The 18,521-nt window shown below is 39.1% G+C and overlaps 1 protein-coding gene across 6 annotated transcripts in view; it reads left to right on the plus strand.

Moving 5' to 3' along the window:
* The window catches only part of magi2b (membrane associated guanylate kinase, WW and PDZ domain containing 2b), a 161,432-nt gene that overhangs the window by 107,722 nt on the left and 35,189 nt on the right, over positions 1-18,521 (plus strand). For all 6 annotated transcript variants that reach the window (XR_008361209.1, XM_053505583.1, XM_053505584.1 and 3 more), the window contains 3 exons: positions 1,011-1,193; positions 7,012-7,520; positions 11,363-11,528. Coding sequence is in view for 5 of the 6 variants with exons in the window: in XM_053505583.1 (XP_053361558.1) it covers positions 1,011-1,193; positions 7,012-7,520; positions 11,363-11,528 (858 nt within the window). In the remaining variant the exon portion in view is untranslated. The remainder of the gene's footprint in view (positions 1-1,010; positions 1,194-7,011; positions 7,521-11,362; positions 11,529-18,521) is intronic.

The following is an 18,521-nucleotide window of genomic DNA, read 5'->3' on the forward strand; positions in this document are numbered from 1 at the left end:
GTGCAACAATACTAAAGGCGTCCAAAATACTTTATACAGAGATCTCCTTTGAACAGTTAATATTGAGATGTATCTGCTACTTATGATCTGTAAAACCTTTATAACGGCTCTAATCTAAGGTGCTGTTTGTTAATTAGTGATTTCTGAGGCTGGTGACTCTAAATGAACTTCACCTCTGTAGCAGAGGTAAATTTTGGTCTTGCTTTCCTGGCATGGTCTTCCTGACAGCCAGTTTCATCATGGTGCTTGACGGGTTTTGCAAATGCACTTGACAATACTGTTCTTACTAGAAAACAGCTGACCTTCATGTCTTGTCTTAAAATAACAACTGACTGTTGTTTATGTTGTTGTTACTTAATTACCTGATGCCATATGATTTATTTCATAGCTATTAAAAAATCCAGTATTGTTTTAGAATGTAGGGGGAAAAAATCCAAACTTTCGACTGGTACTGTATGTTTTTTCCAAATGAACATATTTTCTGCATTAATAGTGCCTCCAGAGATATGCAGAGATCCCCATGCCACAGGCACTGGTGCACCCCCATACCAGTACCAATGCTGGCTTTTGGACCTGACACTGATAACAGCTCAGATGGTACTTTTCCTCTTTGGCCCTACGGAATACGATGGTCGTTGTTTCAACTTTTTTTGGAATTAAAACATATGGTGTTGTTTTTAAATGAGCTCTGTGCCATTCACTGCACCTGCATGGTTTATCTCATGTACACGTACTGAGTGGTTCATTGGAAATAACAGTGCAGAGGTTAGAAATGATAATTGTATAGATTTTCTTTTTAGTCCTTTATTCAAACGTTTACAAGTGCGCTATTGTTCCTGCATTTATATAATAATGTTATAATTTAACATTTAATACGCATTTATCAGAAATCTAGGTGCGGGATGACTCCTGCACTTGAAAGGTATTTCAAGGACTGTACTTGATAATAATTTTCCTGACAGTTCGTGTGGTGTAGGTTAATAATGCGTTCGCATGTGTGACATTTACAGAGAAGCCTCCGTTCACGCGGGACGCCACTCAGCTGAAAGGCACGTTTCTGTCCACGGCGCTGCAGAAGAGCAGCATGGGCTTCGGCTTCACCATCATCGGTGGAGACGAACCGGACGAGTTCCTGCAAGTGAAGAGCGTCATTCCAGACGGCCCGGCGGCGCAGGACGGCAAGATGGCGACAGGTTAGTCTTATCGGTTTTACTCTTTTCAGATAAGAACAGGAACTCTGAGGCTGCATCTGGTAATACAACTGTGAGGCACCTGGGTCTATAACTGTCATTGTGCATCTTGAAATAGGAAGTAAAGTAATGCTTTAAACAGATTATTTATTAAATAAGTGTGAGTTCATTTTCACCCACACATGCCCCAGAGTTTACTTCCCACCAGGGTTTGAACCCACATTCCACGCTTAGCACATTCCTGTCAAACAATGTTGGATTTAGGAGAAAAAAATGCAAATGCATTTTGCAAATTACACTTGACTTTGGATTCAGTCTAAAACACTGCCGTATTCTTGGAGATGCCAGGTCAGGGATTTTGACGTTTGATCAGATCCACAGTCTGTGTTGCACCGGTGTCATAAAAGTTTAAATGCGCTTACAGAAATAGAGGTTTTACACTCTCCTAGGGCAACTTTTACTCTCACTATAAAGCAGATTGAGTTAAAGCTGGATGCACAAAAGAGGATCGTGAACAAATACGGGAAAAAACATGCTGCATAAGCTTGTTTCAGAGAGCCGATGCCAGTGTGACCCACAGGACTTCCACTTTACAGACTTTAAGATTGACTCATGAAAGGCTTTACGTTACAAGATACAGTACCGGGCCAAAGTCTTGAGCTACCCTTTATTTCTTTATATTAAATAAAATTCAGCGATGTAGATTGAATGAAAAAAAATAATACAATTTACAAACTGGTTGTTTTTGTATTGTAACAACCTCAGCAGCAAGCTCATTTCCCCTCTCGTCTGCTCCAACCAATCAGCATTCAGCAGCAACAGTATCATCATGAGAAACAAAAACCTGTCAAAAATGAAAGTCCATTAAAGAAATATTTTTCTGTAACGCTTTATCCTGTGTACAGTGTCACGGGTAAACCCTGGCTGGGTTGCACACACATACAGTACACACACTCACTTGCTCATTCCCACACTAAAGGCTATAGGAAGGCTTGGGAATACCATTTATCCTAATGTGCATGGGAGGAAACCACAGTACATGAAGGAAACCCACCAAGAATGGAGAGAACATGCAAACTTTATGCATACAGAACCGAGGTGGAAATTGAAACCAGACCCTCAAGGTGCAAGATGACATACTCATTTACACAATTTGGAAACGGAAGATTATCCTAATCTTCATGTCTTTGAGCTGTGGGAGGAAACTGGAGAACCTGGAGGAAACCCACCAAGCATGGGAGAACATGCAAACTCCATGCACACAGAGACCTTGGCCAGGAATCGAACCCAGACCCTGCAGGTGCAAGGCGCTACTGCTAACCACTAAGCCACCGTGACACCAGAAAGTCTGACTCTTCGGGAGTAAAAATAGAAAGACAGAGAAGCACATATAAAAAAAATACGCACATGTTTAAGAGTACATTCTGCACATCCTCTTCATAAATAATATAGTGAAATCTTTAATACCTGTGTGGTAACTGTTTAGTCCTACACAGGGTTGCATTTGTTGTGGTTCTGTTTGCTGATGGGAAGCTGCTTTTATGAAGCAACACAGTCTGACGCCAGCGTCTTTTACCTTTTACTGTCTACAGAGCTTATGCACTCAGGGCTAGCCGAGGCTTAGATATTTGTTTGCTTTTTTCATTTTTTTTTACTCAGTGTACAAGTGCTTTAATTTAACTTTGATTCTCGAGCTCTCAAACAGCACATGGTAAGTGAGCCGTGTCTATAGGCTCCGTCGGTTCCTGGGGCCGTGCACATAATTATGCACACTGGCTCCGAGTTCATTGCTGCACAATGCTGTGTGACCGAGGTTCAGATTGAACTGTGGAGAAAAAGCTGCTTAAAATGTGTTTTCTCATTTTCTCTCTTTGTCTCCGTCTTGCTTTCTCTGTTCTCTCCAGTCCACGTCTTGAGTAACAGCCTCGGGTTCTCTGTAACACTGTGGTCTCTCATTATTGGCCAGATGGTGGCATCGTCCTTTATCACACGCCTACATGCCTTTAAAATGATCCTGCTGTCCATGTTTCTGCGTGCATGCATGCATGTGCGTGTGAATGTGAACGGATGGTTACTGGGCATGGGGTCAGTGTGAAGTTAAAAGTTCTATTTTCAGGGGGGTGTTTATATTCTGCATTCGAGTAACCCTTTATCCTGACAAGAGCCGCGTAATGTCACTTAGTTATAATTAGGAATAATATTTGTACTCATTATGGAAATGCTGATTTGATTTCATTTCATTGAATGAAACAACTAATTTAGAAACTACACTGTAGTGGAATTTGTAAATAAACTGAAAACAGGCTTTTCTTGCACACGGTAGGCAGGCAACACATAGGGATTACTATAGGTCGTTATCCAGCGGCCGTCAACATCACCCTTTTTTTTTTCTATCTCCAAAATCCACCACAAGGTGGCGCATCCTAGTTATTGTGGGAGACTAAAGCGGAATGTGTGTTCAGTGGAAGAAGCTGCTCTGATCAACTACCTCGCTGAACTGCCTTCTCCTCAGTAATAAGCGATGCAGCGTGTGGTTGCTATATTCTACACTTCGTGTATGATTAATAAATGTGGTGCCGATGTTTAATACAGTAGATGTTCACTAGTTCTATTTCACTGTGTCCCTGACTGCGAAGCACAAAGCACATCATAAGAATCATCATCAGAACCGCTGCAACAGCCTCCTTAACCAGTCATGAGAATTTGACCAAACCTTCACAAAACCTAAACTAGAAAGCATAGAGGTGCATTAGCTATTTCATTTTGAGTAGCATCACGTTCAGTGGGTAGGGGACATATGGTTTCCTTGGAAGACTCAGAATTTTTTTTTTAGTAGTACAATATAAATCTTACTGACATTTTGGCAAGTAAAAATAGATATACAGTGATTTTATACTTTTCATACGTTGTTGTTGGTCTTTCGGGTGCTCGCGGAAAGGGGTCGCCACAGCATGCCCTTCCTGACGTAACCCTCACATTTTTTTCGGAATTAAGATCGACACTGCATCCAGTGGCTGGGGTTTGGGCATTGGGTGGGAATCGAACCCGGGCGTTCTGCATGGCAGGTGGGATACCTACCACTGAGCTCAGTGTTTAATACTTGCATACAATTTTCAATATTCCAAAAAAGATTTGTAATCAAATTCTGTGATGTTATTGAGCCTATTTCTGGTCTATTCTAATAATTTAATCATGAAATTTTGCTCTATTCAGAGTTTTCAAATTTTTATGTCTTATGCTTTTAACCCAGAAGGTCCCATTGAGATACAAGATCTCTTCTTCCAGGGATTCCTGGTCAAGCAGCACACGCAGTTTCACAACAAATTTAATCCGTTCTTCAGGAAATAGGAAATAATTTAATAATTCCAGCCACCTAAAAATATTACCAACATTACCAATTCCCAACACTATAATCATATAAAAACTATCAAACCATTTAAAAAAGATAAGTAAATGAAGTAAATTATGAACTAAAAACACATTAAACCTCACTAACCGTAATTTATAAATCCTCTTGGCACCAGCTGCTTTAAAAAACGAAACTGAAAGTGGACAACTTTCTCTTTTTGCCAGACGTGCTTCATAACATTTTCAGAACCCATGATGCTACTGTATGCCTTCACTGAATATTGCACACGAAAAAATCCACAAAAAAATATGTTAACTTGCTTCGCTTGGATTTCCACTGACGCAAACTAAAAAGGCTGAAACGGCTCCTTGACGTACGTCCAACCGGATGTACACGTGACCAGAACTACAGTATGTGCACCCGGAACTATGTGTTCATATGGTAAAAATGCTTTGTATGATAAGGCAGAATTTTTGCAAATTTTTTTACAAAATTGACATATTAAAACACATACATCGCATTTAAAACATAAGGGAAAAAATGCTTTTTTCTTCAAAAAATTAATGTTTTATGATGTAACACAAGCCGACAGACATATAATTTTAGCTAAGCTGACCACTTAGATCATAACATTTTAAAAATATATATTTAAGGGGAAAATGATTTTTTTAACTAATTGAAGCGTAATGAATTTATTAATATTAGTGATCACCCTGGTATTGGTGGTGAGCTGATACTGGTAGTAAATAACTGAATAGATAAGTGAGATAAGTTATCAGACAAAACCAGCATTATATTATCTAGTACTCACAAGAAACACCTTTATTCCTTACCATATCAAAATGTTTAGGTGCAAAGCATATGCGATTTCTCAGCGAGTGAATGAATGAGCAGGAGCGAGACCGAGAATGGTTCAGGTTTTTTTTTGCGCATTAGCGATACAACACCACCATAAAACTCTGATTACCCCACCACATGCATTTCAAAGGCCAGACTGTTGCTCTCGGCAGAATCTGCACCGGGTTACCATCCATTTTCAAAAGCTTAAAAATCTTACAATTATTTTCCATTTCTCGTTTCTAGAATTCCTATTTGCCTGCCACTTTAAAAAGTGATATCTTAACAAGTAAAAATATCTTGAACCTTGTAAAATGTATCTAAAATGAAGCCTATTAAGCCTACAGTTACATTTCAGAACAATACTGGATTGTTTCAAAACTATGAAATAACACATGGCATTAGGTAATTATGTAACAACAACAGGCAGTTGTTATTTTAAGACACAAAGGTCAGCCATTCTGGAATAGTTCTTGCAAGAACAGTTTTGTCAAGTGTGTTTGTAAAACCCATCAAGCACCATGAAGAAACTGTCTCTAATTAATCTCCTTTTAATTAACATAACATTTCTTACTGTGTGCTAACACCCAAGATAAACTTAAAGTTGAAAAAAAAATCTAGAAACATACATCGACCACCACATGGCATTTATGTAAAAACAGACAAACAAAAATCATTTAAAAAACATATGCACAGTGCATACAGGATTACAGTTCCCAGCGCCCCTGGCCAAAACATATCAGTTATTGGATGCTGTAATAAACGGCAACATTTGGAATTGAATCCAAAGAAATGTATTTCTTTGAAGTGCTTTAGTTAACAAAAATAAATAAATAAAGCTTAGTAGTGTCGTGCCATCTTTACTAAATCTTTATTTACTAAAAAATGTGAAACGTTTTTTTTTTTTAATCCTCTTCTATAACAGCAGCTGAGACTATACTGTAGACTATACTGTAGTTATATTGTGCTTGTACAATGGCAGGTCATTAACAGGGACCTGTATGGCAGATGCACTGATCTAAGACTGGTCCTAATTAAAAACACGTTTTTTAATAAAGCAATTTGTATTGTTTTGTTTTATTAACTTCAAGAAGGAGTGGCGAGGGAACGATCATGTATAGCTGATGGAACATGGAGTAAGTGATGATGCATGATGATTAACTGTAACTATAAATGGTTAATAAATGCATTTAGTGATGAATAAAAATGTCAGTTGTTGGTAATGGCTGTGGTGTTAGACTTCAGGACGGGCTGTTGTAGAAAAATCATTCGCTTCAAAATGGTAATGCATCACACCACATCGTTATGGATTATTTTCCAATACCAGCACTCCATGTTGTTAATGATAAAATAGATGTTTTTGAGCTTCAGCTGCAGTTGAGACGCTTCACCACAGGGGCCAGATGAAGCGATTTAGGGAAAGTTCATGCTGAATCATTTATGTTCAGGCAGCTCTAATGAATATATGAAGAGAGAATGTACTGTATGCTTGAACCTGCACATCATAATGTAAAACCTTAAAGCTGCCTAATCTGCATTCTTTATAAAGGAGGTTAAGTGGTACAAGATCTCTGTGGGTGGTCGAAAGCTTGTAATTATTAAGTCCTTTCGTGCCGTTTCACTCCTTGCGCCTAGGTGACGTGATCGTCTACATCAACGACATCTGCGTCCTGGGCACCACCCATGCAGACGTGGTCAAGCTCTTTCAGTCGGTGCCCATTGGACAGAGCGTGACCCTCGTGCTGTGCCGGGGATACCCTCTGCCCTACGACCCAGAGGAGCCGTCGGCCAGCTCGACGGTGCCCCCACTGGGCCTGGTGGACCCCTCGCTCCTGCTCAACGGACGCAGCACCTACGACAACTACATGGAGTACATGTCCCTGACAGGCCGTCTGCTTCCTGAGCACGGAGACGCTCTATCCCAGGCGTCTCATCCTGGAGACACACATCTGGACGGATCACAGCCACCATCCCTCAACACACCAGGGTCTCTGCACGACGACGCCGTCTCCATGGCCTCGTCGTCTGGGGCAATAGCAGGCGCTCAAACCACACCAGAGATTCTGAGCCTCACCATGACCAAAGGATCTGAGGGCTTCGGGTTCACCATCGCAGACAGCCCGACAGGCCAGCGGGTCAAACAGGTGCAACTTGATATATTCTTATATTCTTAATGTGTTTCATGGAAGTAGGACAGTGCCAAAATTCAAAATCACATTTTGAATTACATGAACTAATTACATGAATAAAAACTTGTTGAAGTAAAAATGTTTGAATTTTTCTGCATTGCAAATTGATTTGAATGTAAGAACTAAAGAAATTATTTTGTTGTATATTTCACATGAAAATGTGACTTAAGCATTTAAAAAAGGCAATGCTAAATATATAAAGAATATATTGATTTGTTAAAAATGCCATCTTCAATATTATTCAGGCTGAGAAAAAAGTCTCAAATTTGGGTCAACGAAATTTTAGGTCTTCATATTTGGGATATTATTACCGTTATACTGTATATATTGCCATTATTGTTATATATTGTACAAAGCAAAGTTGGTGCGCTCTTGCATTCAAGCGTGAGTACGATGGATTTCATTTTACCCTTACGCTTAATAATGCAAATATAGTTATGTTCAGTAATGGACATAAAAAGGAGATAGTATTTTAACATACATTATTTATTTATTTATTTATTTATTTAGAACAGCAATTTAGTAAGGTTAATAACTTTGCATTGAGTTTTTAAATGCTTTTAAATTAATTACATTTTCATTTAAAATATTCAGTATATGAAATATGCAACCACTGTACATTGCAGTGCCAAAACCTTCAAACACTGGAAATGCTGTAAGGATTTTTTTCCTTTCAGATCAAATCGCAATGCAGAACAATTCCACATATTTTTATTGCAACAATTTTTTATTTAGTTCATATAATTCAACATGCAATTTTGCTTTGGAATAAAAAATGTACTTTAAGAATTTTGCCACTGTCATAGTTTTATAATATTCCCTATAACATTCAGTATGTTTTTTTTTTTACTTGGTGAATTCATCCATCTAGACTGAAGTTAGCAAATACTTGGATAGGAGCCCTTATATATATAGACTATATAACTATATAATATAGTTCGATTTATTCTGTCAGAGAGACATTTATGGCAGAGGGTCCACATGATCTAAACTTTATAGTAAACAAACTTAAAGAAATGGGGTGGAAATCAATATGGGGAAGCATTCTGTAAGGAAATGTTAAACTTTAATGGAAGGAGTCTCTTCTCTCAAAGTGCTTTGTAAACTTGGGAAGCTAAGGATTTCGTGAATAGTTTTGTTTATAGGGGCAGGTGAGGGAAAGATGTTAATGAAAGTAATTATACTGTATGTTCCATAAAGGTAAATGTAACCATAAATTAATAAAAAGTGTCACATTTCATTTTAAAATGCGTTTTATTCCAGGGGACTCCGGGCACTCGTGAACAGGGTGCTAAGACACTGTAGGGCACACACACACACACACACACACACACACAGACATACACACACACACAAACACACACACTCCAGGTAATTAAAAAAAAAAGAAATTTACCCTATGGATTGTGGAAGGAAACCAGAGAACCCAGAGAAGAGCCACCAAGTGGTGAGACCCAAAAGTAGGACTTGAACCCTCACCCTGCAGGTGCGAGGTCACATTGCTAACCACTACGCCACGGTGATAAATTACTAACTAAATTGTTGACAATTTGTTGTAATAAGAAATAAAACACTGTATAAGTTGATTATGGTCTTGTAACAGCACACCCTGAAGTGTTTCATGCCTTATGAAATAAATAGCCAGTGAAGTATAATAAAATAATGTGAAAATAACAGATGAGGTTATAAATTGCAGTCTTTCCCTGCCAGATCCACTGTGTTTTCATTGAATAGCGAGATAGTATGGAGAATTATTATCTTCACACTAGGCTTCTTCCTAACATGTACAATACAGTATAAAGATCTTAGGCACCTGAGTTTTTTTTTTTTTATACAAATTTTGTCATAAGGTTTTTTTTATGACTTTATTAGTGAGGCAGTACATATCTTATTTTCAATCATCGTTATTCCACCACAAATTGAAATTTGCAGAAAAATGTTTGTATGCCAGAAAAGAAAGCAGCATATTATATAAGTAACCACTTTTAGACCAAAAACTTAGTTATTAACCTAGTTAACCCAGTGTAAGTATGTATCCAATGATGTAAACATTATAGCACTTTTTGTAAGTCGCTCTGGATAAGAGCATCTGCCAAATGCCTAAATGTAAATGTAAATGTAAAAAACTAAATCCAAGCTGCTGGATTTTTTATGCAAAAAAAGTAGTCGGTCTTTGACTTTGATCCTGTGGTTCTGCTGGATGCTGAGTAAAACTTAGTAGCTAATTTCCTTCTAAAACTGCACTAATTGAGATACCTGAGACTTAACGATTCTCAAAGCATCATCACACCAAATACTGACTTTGTTTCGTTAATTACGGTTTACTGGGCTTTGTGATTTTTTGTGAAGATATCCTTGTATTCAAGCATTTATTTGCATGTGCCTAAGACTTTTGCACAGTCCTGTATAAAATTGACAGTTTATAAATGTTTACTCGTAGCGCAATCATCAAGCATTACATAATTTAATTTTTTTAAACTAATGTTCTATTCGTCCAACCTACAGGCTACAGTTATTAAATTTTTTTTTATTTCCACTCCCTCTAGTCTACAAACCATTGATTTCTGTGTAATTAAAATGCATAGTATAATTGCATCATGCATCTAAAGTAAAGAGCTCAGAGTGTTAAAGCTCCAGCTAAAATACCCTTCAGTTAATGCGCTTTTTAAAAATGTCAAACTCCCATTATTTTACTCTTCTCCTGAACACAGTTTTAGTGTCCATAAATAAATGTCTGTGTTCAGTTTGCATGTTCTCTGTGTGCTTAGTGGGTTTCCTTTAGGTTCTCTGGTTTCCTCCCACAATTCAAAGACATGTGTTCTTCTGTGTTCTGCGATGGATTAGCACATCATCCAGGGTGTATCAATGGCAGTGGTTAAGGTGCAGTGTGTATGGGATGCCCTGAGATGGGTATACAGTAGGTCTCCTGTGACCATGTACAGAATAGAGAATCAGTGAGTGTGTGTGCATTATTATAGTGGTTATAATATAAATGCTATATTACAAATTATATTGATACTATGTACATGAAACATCTGTGTCAAGTGTATCATATGCTTCTACAAATATATTATTGCTTTTAGGATTGCATGGATCACTTTATTATTATTATTATTAGTAGTAGTAGTAGTAGTAGTGGTGGTGGTGGTGGTTGTGGTAGTAGTAGTACCATTGCTAGAATAGGTAGTGATGGTTATAGTGGTAGTAGTAGTAGTGGTGGTGGTGGTTTCACATGTGGTTAGAAGCTCAGTTGTGAAAGTATTGGCTACATTGGTTGTGTATATTTAAACTTTGAAAGCCACGTAGTTAAATAAATCTAAATTAAACCAGTTCTTTATGTTACAATACAACTTCAGGCAGCAATGCATTAGTAATATACTAAACGTCTGTTTGATGTTCCTTTTGAAGTTTGCAACTCGTCATTTTGTTGTGGTTGTTTTTATTTATTTATTTTTATCATCTATTGCTTTTCTGTTACATCATGTCACTTTTGACTGAAAAAAATCTGTTTCATTTCCTATCCCTGAGTTTTTTCCAGTTTACCGCCATGTCTTGTTTTTAAGTCAATGGTCTACTGTAGCTTGGTGGCAGGTACAGAGACACCTGTCAGTTACCTGCTGATTGGATCATCTTAGATTTTTTTTTTATATTTATCACGTTGTTTATTCATCTGTTATGAGTTAATGAATTTCCTCCAGTACAATAACCTGCTCATCACTAACCCTATTATTATCTGTGCAGCTTTATTACACGCTGTTCAGTTTGGAACGCTGTTATATGTTATACGTCTTGTTCAGGTGCTGGAGCCACAGGGGTGTCCGGGCCTGTGCGAAGGGGATCTGATAGTGGAGATTAACCAGCAGGGGCTGCAGGGCCTCAACCACTCACAGGTGGTGCAGATCCTGAAGGACTGCGCCGTAGGTACCGACGCCACCCTCGTCATCCAGAGAGGAGCAGGAGCAGGTACGAGGAACTTTCTCTTTCTTCTTTTCACGTTAAGCCGAAATGAAGTTTAATAGGGTTATCAAAGTATTCCTGATGAGTGTATGAGTGTTACTATACTCACATCTTTGACACAGTTTTTTTTGCTATGAAAAAATGATAGAACAAAACTAAAAAACTTCATTGGAGTTTGTCTGTAGCCCCCAAAGGAGATTAGAGATTTTTATCTTTCCACTTCAAACGAGACATTTCTCAAATTGTCTTCTTGGTGCATTTTCTTTTGAGTGCACGTTTTAAAACATCTTGCCTTCTTTGTTCAGGCCTTTAATGTTTTTTTTTTCCCTTCTTGTTGGTATTATTGAGCGTTGTGCTAAACGGCTTCATGTCCAGCCTGAGGAATGTATCCCAGGGTTCGGCTAAGATCTTTGTAAACACGCAGTGACATCTGATGTTCTTTTGATGTGAAACGTTGCCGGAGGAGCGAGCGTTCGACTCAAATCTCTCCACTTATGTACACGCGCTGACCAGAGAGAAAAAGAGAGAGAGATTGTGGCCTTGTGCGTGTGTGTTTGTATGTGGGAGCTCGAGTTAAAATTGTGTGGCATCCTTTCAGACTCGTTTGGCTTGGGTTCATTCTAAGCCTGTGGGACTGCAGAACATCCTGGCAGGTACAAGCAATGATGTTCAGTGCGAATTCTCAACTACGCCAAAATACTGGGCTGATATCAGACTCCGATCGCACTGCACACTATTATTGATATATTGATAGTCCTGCATGTGTCATGTGACACGTGTCTTGTTAACACATGTTATTCTTTTTGAGGTGCATTGTGGGTATAATTGAATGCCTGCAGACTCAAGCGATGCAGCTAGACAGTCCGGCCTCACCAGAGTGATTCAAATCTGACCTTTTCCATGAACTCGGAATGAGCAGTTAAGAATCAAAACCCAAGCAAGCAGATGAGAGTGTGATGCTTTTATTTATTTTCTCATCCGTACCTCTTTTCACTCTCAATCTACTAGCATGATCATTACCGCGAACGATGACACGCTTAACTGGTTTTATCCCACCGTCGGAATGAAGCCTCGTCCATTTCACGTGCTCTGTTCCGCGTGCTTCATTCCTTCTCTCGTCCTCAGTCTGTATTACACAAAAGCATGGCCCTGAAAGACCTCTCTAGTACAAACACACAGCGAGGTTTCAAATAAGCACGCGAGAGACAACCCGAGTGAATCACTGCTTACTGAGTGTGAGACTATTCAATTCCAGTGCCGGCACGCTGCCAAGGTCCCAGCCAGGGATGGCCGTGTTCACAGCTCTGTCTTCTCAGTGCTGTGATTAGCGTACAGCTCTCACACCGAGCCACATCCCACAAGCCGACAGCACTCTGCCCTAGTTAGGATGAAGATGTTTAACAGAGAGGCGGGAAAGTTCTAATTCTGTAATAAGCTAATCGTGGGCTGGCGCATCACAGGAGGTTACATCTGTTTCATCTGACATTAAATAAACCTTTGACTGATTTCATGTGGGTCCAGTTCACCTACTGTAGATTGAAACACTCCAAATCCAAATTTTTTTGATCAATTTAGTCATATCACAGCTAAGGATGAGGAAGGTTAGGACACTTGCTTCCTCCAAACCATGTGAAGCCAGCCACTGCATCTTTTCGAAATGCTTTGCATTCTACTTCACAGAGCAGCTGAGCACACTTCGAGGAAAGTGCCAAGTGTAATTCTCTAGAGGCCATTTGATTGACACGGGAGAAAGTAACACCATTTCACCCAATTACTTTTCTGTTGCACCACTTGGGAGCTCCACTTTATATCTTTAGATATTTGAATACAGTTAAATTTACTAAAGATAATTTTAAAAGCATTAAATTTTTGTACATTTAATATTTAATTCTTCTATTTAGCCAATTGACATAAATTTATTCCAAAAATCCAAGAGCAGAGTCACATCCTTCCCTTAATCCATTCACTCTCAACTACAACTCTCCTTGTCTAAAAACTTGATAAGTGCCCTTTAGGATGCTGCTGCATGCAAGAAAATTGAATTAAGTGCCCTAAAGGGTGCTGCTACATGCAAGAACATTGGATAAAGTGCCCTAAAGGGTGTTGCATTGTACAAGAAAACATGAGGAGGTGTCCTTTAGGGTTCAGCTACATGCAAGAACATTGATAATTTGCCCTTTAGACTGCTGCTGTATGCAAGAAGATTAATGAAGTGCCCTCAAGGGTGTTGCTATGTGCGAGAAAGCATGATAAGGTGTCATCTATGGTGCTGCTATATGCAAGAAAATGGATAACATGCCTTCTAGAGAGCTGCTGCATGCAAGAAAATTGATGAAGTGCCCTCTAGGGTGCTGCTGCATGCAAGAACATTGGATAAAGTTCCCTAAAGGGTGTTGCTATGTGCAAGACAACATAAGGAGGTGTCCTCTAGGGTTCTGCTACATGAAAGAAAATTTATAATGTGCCCTCTAGACTGCTGCTGCATGCAAGAAGATTGATGAAGTGCCCCTCTTGGGTGGTGCTGAATGCCATAAAACTTGATAAAATGCCCTTTGGGTGCTGCTGCATGCAAGAAAATTGGATAAGGTGCCCTCAAGGGTGTTGGTATGGATTGTGCTATAAAATGCAGCTATTGTACATGCAAGATAACATGAAGAAGTGCCTTCTATAGTGCTGATCAGTGCAAGAAAACATTAAGTACCCTCTGGGATGATGGTACAGCATGTGCTTCTACACCTTTATGAGAAAACATGATGAAGTGCCCAGTAGGGTGATGTGAGAACATAGGAAGACTCTTTCAAAAAAGGTGCTCTTAAATGTGAGAAAATGTGAGGACTTTCCAGCTAAGTTGCTCCTATGTGGGAGAAAACATGACATGCCCTACAGGCTGTACAAATGTTAAAAATTAAAGTAAAATAAAATGGCAGGGCAGTAAAAGTGCAGTATGGGATGCATATATACATGCAACAAGAAGAAATGGGAGTGAGATAAAAAAAAAAATTGAGCATGCAATTAATTATAAATAACAAATAAACTGAAACAGGCTGTTTTACAGCTGATCAAAAGTTTAGGACCACACCTCCAAAAAAACCTGTAAACCCCTCCAAAACAGAAATTAAACTTCCAAACATGAACTCAGTACTGAGTAGCTTCACTGTTATTTTCACTTCAAAAATTCGTTGCGGCATGCTTGATGCAAGCGTTTCCATGAGGTGTGTGGGAACATTTCTTCAAGTGGTGAAGACGGCCACACGAAGGGCATCTACTGTCTAAAACTGTTGTCCATTTTTGTAAACTTCCCTTGCCATCCATCCCCAAAGGTTCTCAATTGAATTTAGATCAGGGGGAACACGCAGGATGGGCCAAAAGAGTGATGTTATTCTCCTGAAAGAAGTCTCTTGTCCTGCGGGCATTATGTACTGTAGCGTTGTCCTGTTAAAAAACCCAGTCGTTACCACACGGACGAGGGCCCTCAGTCATGAGGAATTCTCTCTGCAACATCTGGACATAGCCAGCGGTCGTTTGACGCCCCTGCACTTCCTGAAGCTCCATTGTTCCACTGAAGGAAAAAGCACCCCAGATTATTATGGCGCCCCCTCCACTGTGGCGCGTAGAAAACATCTCAGGTGGGATCTGCTTGTTTTGCCAGTAATGTTGGAAACCATCAGGACCATCAAGATTAAATTTTTTCTCATCAGAGAATAAAACTTAAGGGGCTGCAGTGACCACCAGTAACGGCCTTAATTTGGGTCGAGGATTGTCACAGCACATGAAGCATAGTTGGATTAAAATAAAGGAGAAAAAAAAGGCAACAGCACCTGGAGAGCATTTTATCAAGAGTCCTTACATATAGGGGAACCTGATAAGGCACTGCATCACATACTGCCCTTTTACTGTGATGCAGTAAATATGTGATTATATATATATAATGTATAATATAGTGCCCTTCTCGGGTCTGCAAGTTACAATATGTAGTGAATTTATTTAGGTATAAGGAGGAGGAAATTAAATTAAAGATTTACTTGGTTAAGTGAATAAGCATAAAATGTAACTATCTATATAAAATACACACCCCCGTATGGGATTAAAATCTTACAGAGTAAATATGACACGTCTGTTCTGCGACACCAAGGAATCATCTACTTAACGATCTTCACTAAAAGCGAGACAAGAAAATGCCAGGTGTAAAGGGCTTCTTGGTCACAGCTGTTCACTTGTGCTCAGATCATCCGAGACAGATGTTCGTACCAGATTTGAACAGAGCCTTTGATCACTATGCTTTGACTTTAAAAAAACCTACCTCTTGTGTTGTTCTTTTAGCGCACTCTCGTCTTCCGCTCTGAACCCTGTCTGTTTGCCTTTGTCGGAGCTATTCATGACACTGTTATGATAGGGCAGGTTGATACGTCTGTTCCCCTGACTCCATAAAGCAGACGTGCTGTATCACTACAGCCGTGGCATTTTAGTATAGCGGACAGCTCCTCTCAGACACGCGACATTTCAGTACCTCGGACAGCTCTCGTTCCTCCGCTTCACCGGTCTCTGATCTCATCTGAACCGCTCGTCACACCAGGCCCCATGGGACACACAAATGCCCTCCACATTTTGTGGATGATTCGCTGAGCGCCAGTCTGCAGCTTCCAAAAGAGGAGGCAGGAAGAACTTTCTGATGATGTTATGAATGAAACCAGGCATCTGGTGATTAATTTTAGTTACACTTAGCATCAGCAGTTTTTTTTTTTTATAAATAATATGTGATTGTAAAGAGGACTACAATTACATGCACTAAAGAGTAAATTGCAGTAACAACTTTAAATAACATAAAATATGAATACTAAGGATTTTAAAGGATATATTACTGTGCAAAAGTCTTATGCACACAGTGTGTTTTTAGTACAAACTTAGTTCTACTGTAAATGTTTATTATGTTACTTCAGTGGTATACTCTTAAATAGTATACCAGCAAAAAAATTTAATCTTACAGGAAAATATCTGTAGGCAAGCAAAGAAAGCAGCATATTATGTAAAAGACCACTCTTTCAGACAAAAGAAAAAGCTTCTGGGTTTTTCATGCATGAAATAAGAAGCAGGTGAGCTCTCAAAAGGACTGTGGGTGGATTAGCAGGATGTTTAGCTCATTTCCCTATAAAAGTGTACAAATTGTACCTGAAACTTTATTTTAAGTTAAGTGTCATCACACCAATTACTGACTTTATTTAATGAATTACTGTTACTTTTTGTTGCTTTTTACTTTTTATTGTATTATAGTACAAATTGACAGGTGGCACCGTGGCGTAAAGGTTAGCACTGTCTTTTTTTTTTTACTTCTTAAATCGAGGTTTTGATTCCCCCATTGTATCCAGGGTTTGGAGAGTTTGCATGTTCTCCCCATGCTTGGTGGGTTCCCTTCAGGTGCTTTGTTTTCCTCCCACAGTTCAAAGACATTAGGTTAATTGGCGTTCTTAAATTGGCTGATGTAATGTCTGTGTGCTCTGCGATGAATTGGCACCCTGTCCAGGGTGTACCACAAGCCATAAGTATCCTACTGTATATGCTACAAGCCCTCACGACCCTGTACATGGGATACAGCGGTATAGAAGATGACAGAATAAATAAAAATATATATTTATACCTATGTCGGTTAATTTCAGGATAGGACCGGATTTGATTTGACAAGTTGACGCTGAAGTCCTGGTCAGAAAAAAATTACAAAACAATAATCAGTTCTCATCTGCCTCTGTCAATTCTGGCCATGACAGAACGGTATCAAAACACTTGCATCACAGCCTGAGCTTGAAGGTTGTTGATCTGGCCTCCAAATTTCCCGGATCTCTATCCAATCGAGCATCCATGGAATGTAGCAGACCTACATGTCCAATCCACGGAGGCCCCTCCCCACACCCAACAGCACCCCAAGGATGCGATGCTAATGCCCCGGTGCTAGACACCACAGTACACCCACAGAGGAGATATGGAAAAACAAGGGAACCTAACACCTAGGTGGTTTTAAAAGATATAACTGATATCCCTGAATGAATGTTAGATGTTTTGGAGATAAAGTCAGACAGGCCAGATTGAGGTGGTTTGGACATGTTCAGAGGAGAGATTGTGAATATATCGGTAAAAGGATGCTAAGGTTGGAACCACCAGGCAGGAGGTCTAGAGGAAGGGGAAAAAGGAGATTTATGGATGCAGTGAGAGAGGACATGAAGTTAGTTGGTGTGAGAGAGGAGGATGCAGAGGATAGGGTTATAAGGAGGCAGATGATTCGCTGTGGCGACCCCTAAAAGGGAACAGCTGAAAGTCAAAGAAGAAGAAGAGGAACTGATATGTTTATATGTGGAGTGTTTTTTTATTTATTTAATCTTTTACCATTAAAGAGAAAAAAAAATTATGTAATTCAGATGCTTTTGTGATTGAGACAATAAAGTGGATGCTCAGACGCTATTAAAGAACCTACTGTAATTTCAGATCTTTCTACTTAAAAAAAAAAAAAAAAACTGGCAACATCAGAGACATGAGATCTACACAGCTGATTTGCATAATCTGAATGGAAAGGCCAGAAAATCAGCTGAAGCATGTGTGCAATCAGACTCTAAATACGAACTTACCCCGAGTAAATATTGACATAAATCTTGGAGTCACTGGTTGTGACACGACCGCATTAGACATTTATATAGAACAGGTTGCCAGATTGGATCTTCGTTTCTAAAACAATAAATGCTTAAAATCAAGTGAGTGACCAAACTGAGTGACTCGAACTCCTGGCAAATGAAATTGAACTTAATTAAATTAATCAGTTCAAGGTCACTAGTTTCCAGACGAGTGGAATTTAAGAATAGCCCAGCTCGTGAGACATGACCTGGCAACCCAGGAAGAAATCGATGCTTTTAATCAGTGATCTACTGGAGTGTTAAATGAATTTTGTGATTTTTTTCGCTATATTTCAACCCTTGATGTTTTGTACACTCTTTAAAATGTACTTTTAATCTTAAATAA

This window comes from Clarias gariepinus, chromosome 10 (genome assembly GCF_024256425.1).
Source record: "Clarias gariepinus isolate MV-2021 ecotype Netherlands chromosome 10, CGAR_prim_01v2, whole genome shotgun sequence".
Lineage (NCBI taxonomy): Eukaryota > Metazoa > Chordata > Actinopteri > Siluriformes > Clariidae > Clarias > Clarias gariepinus.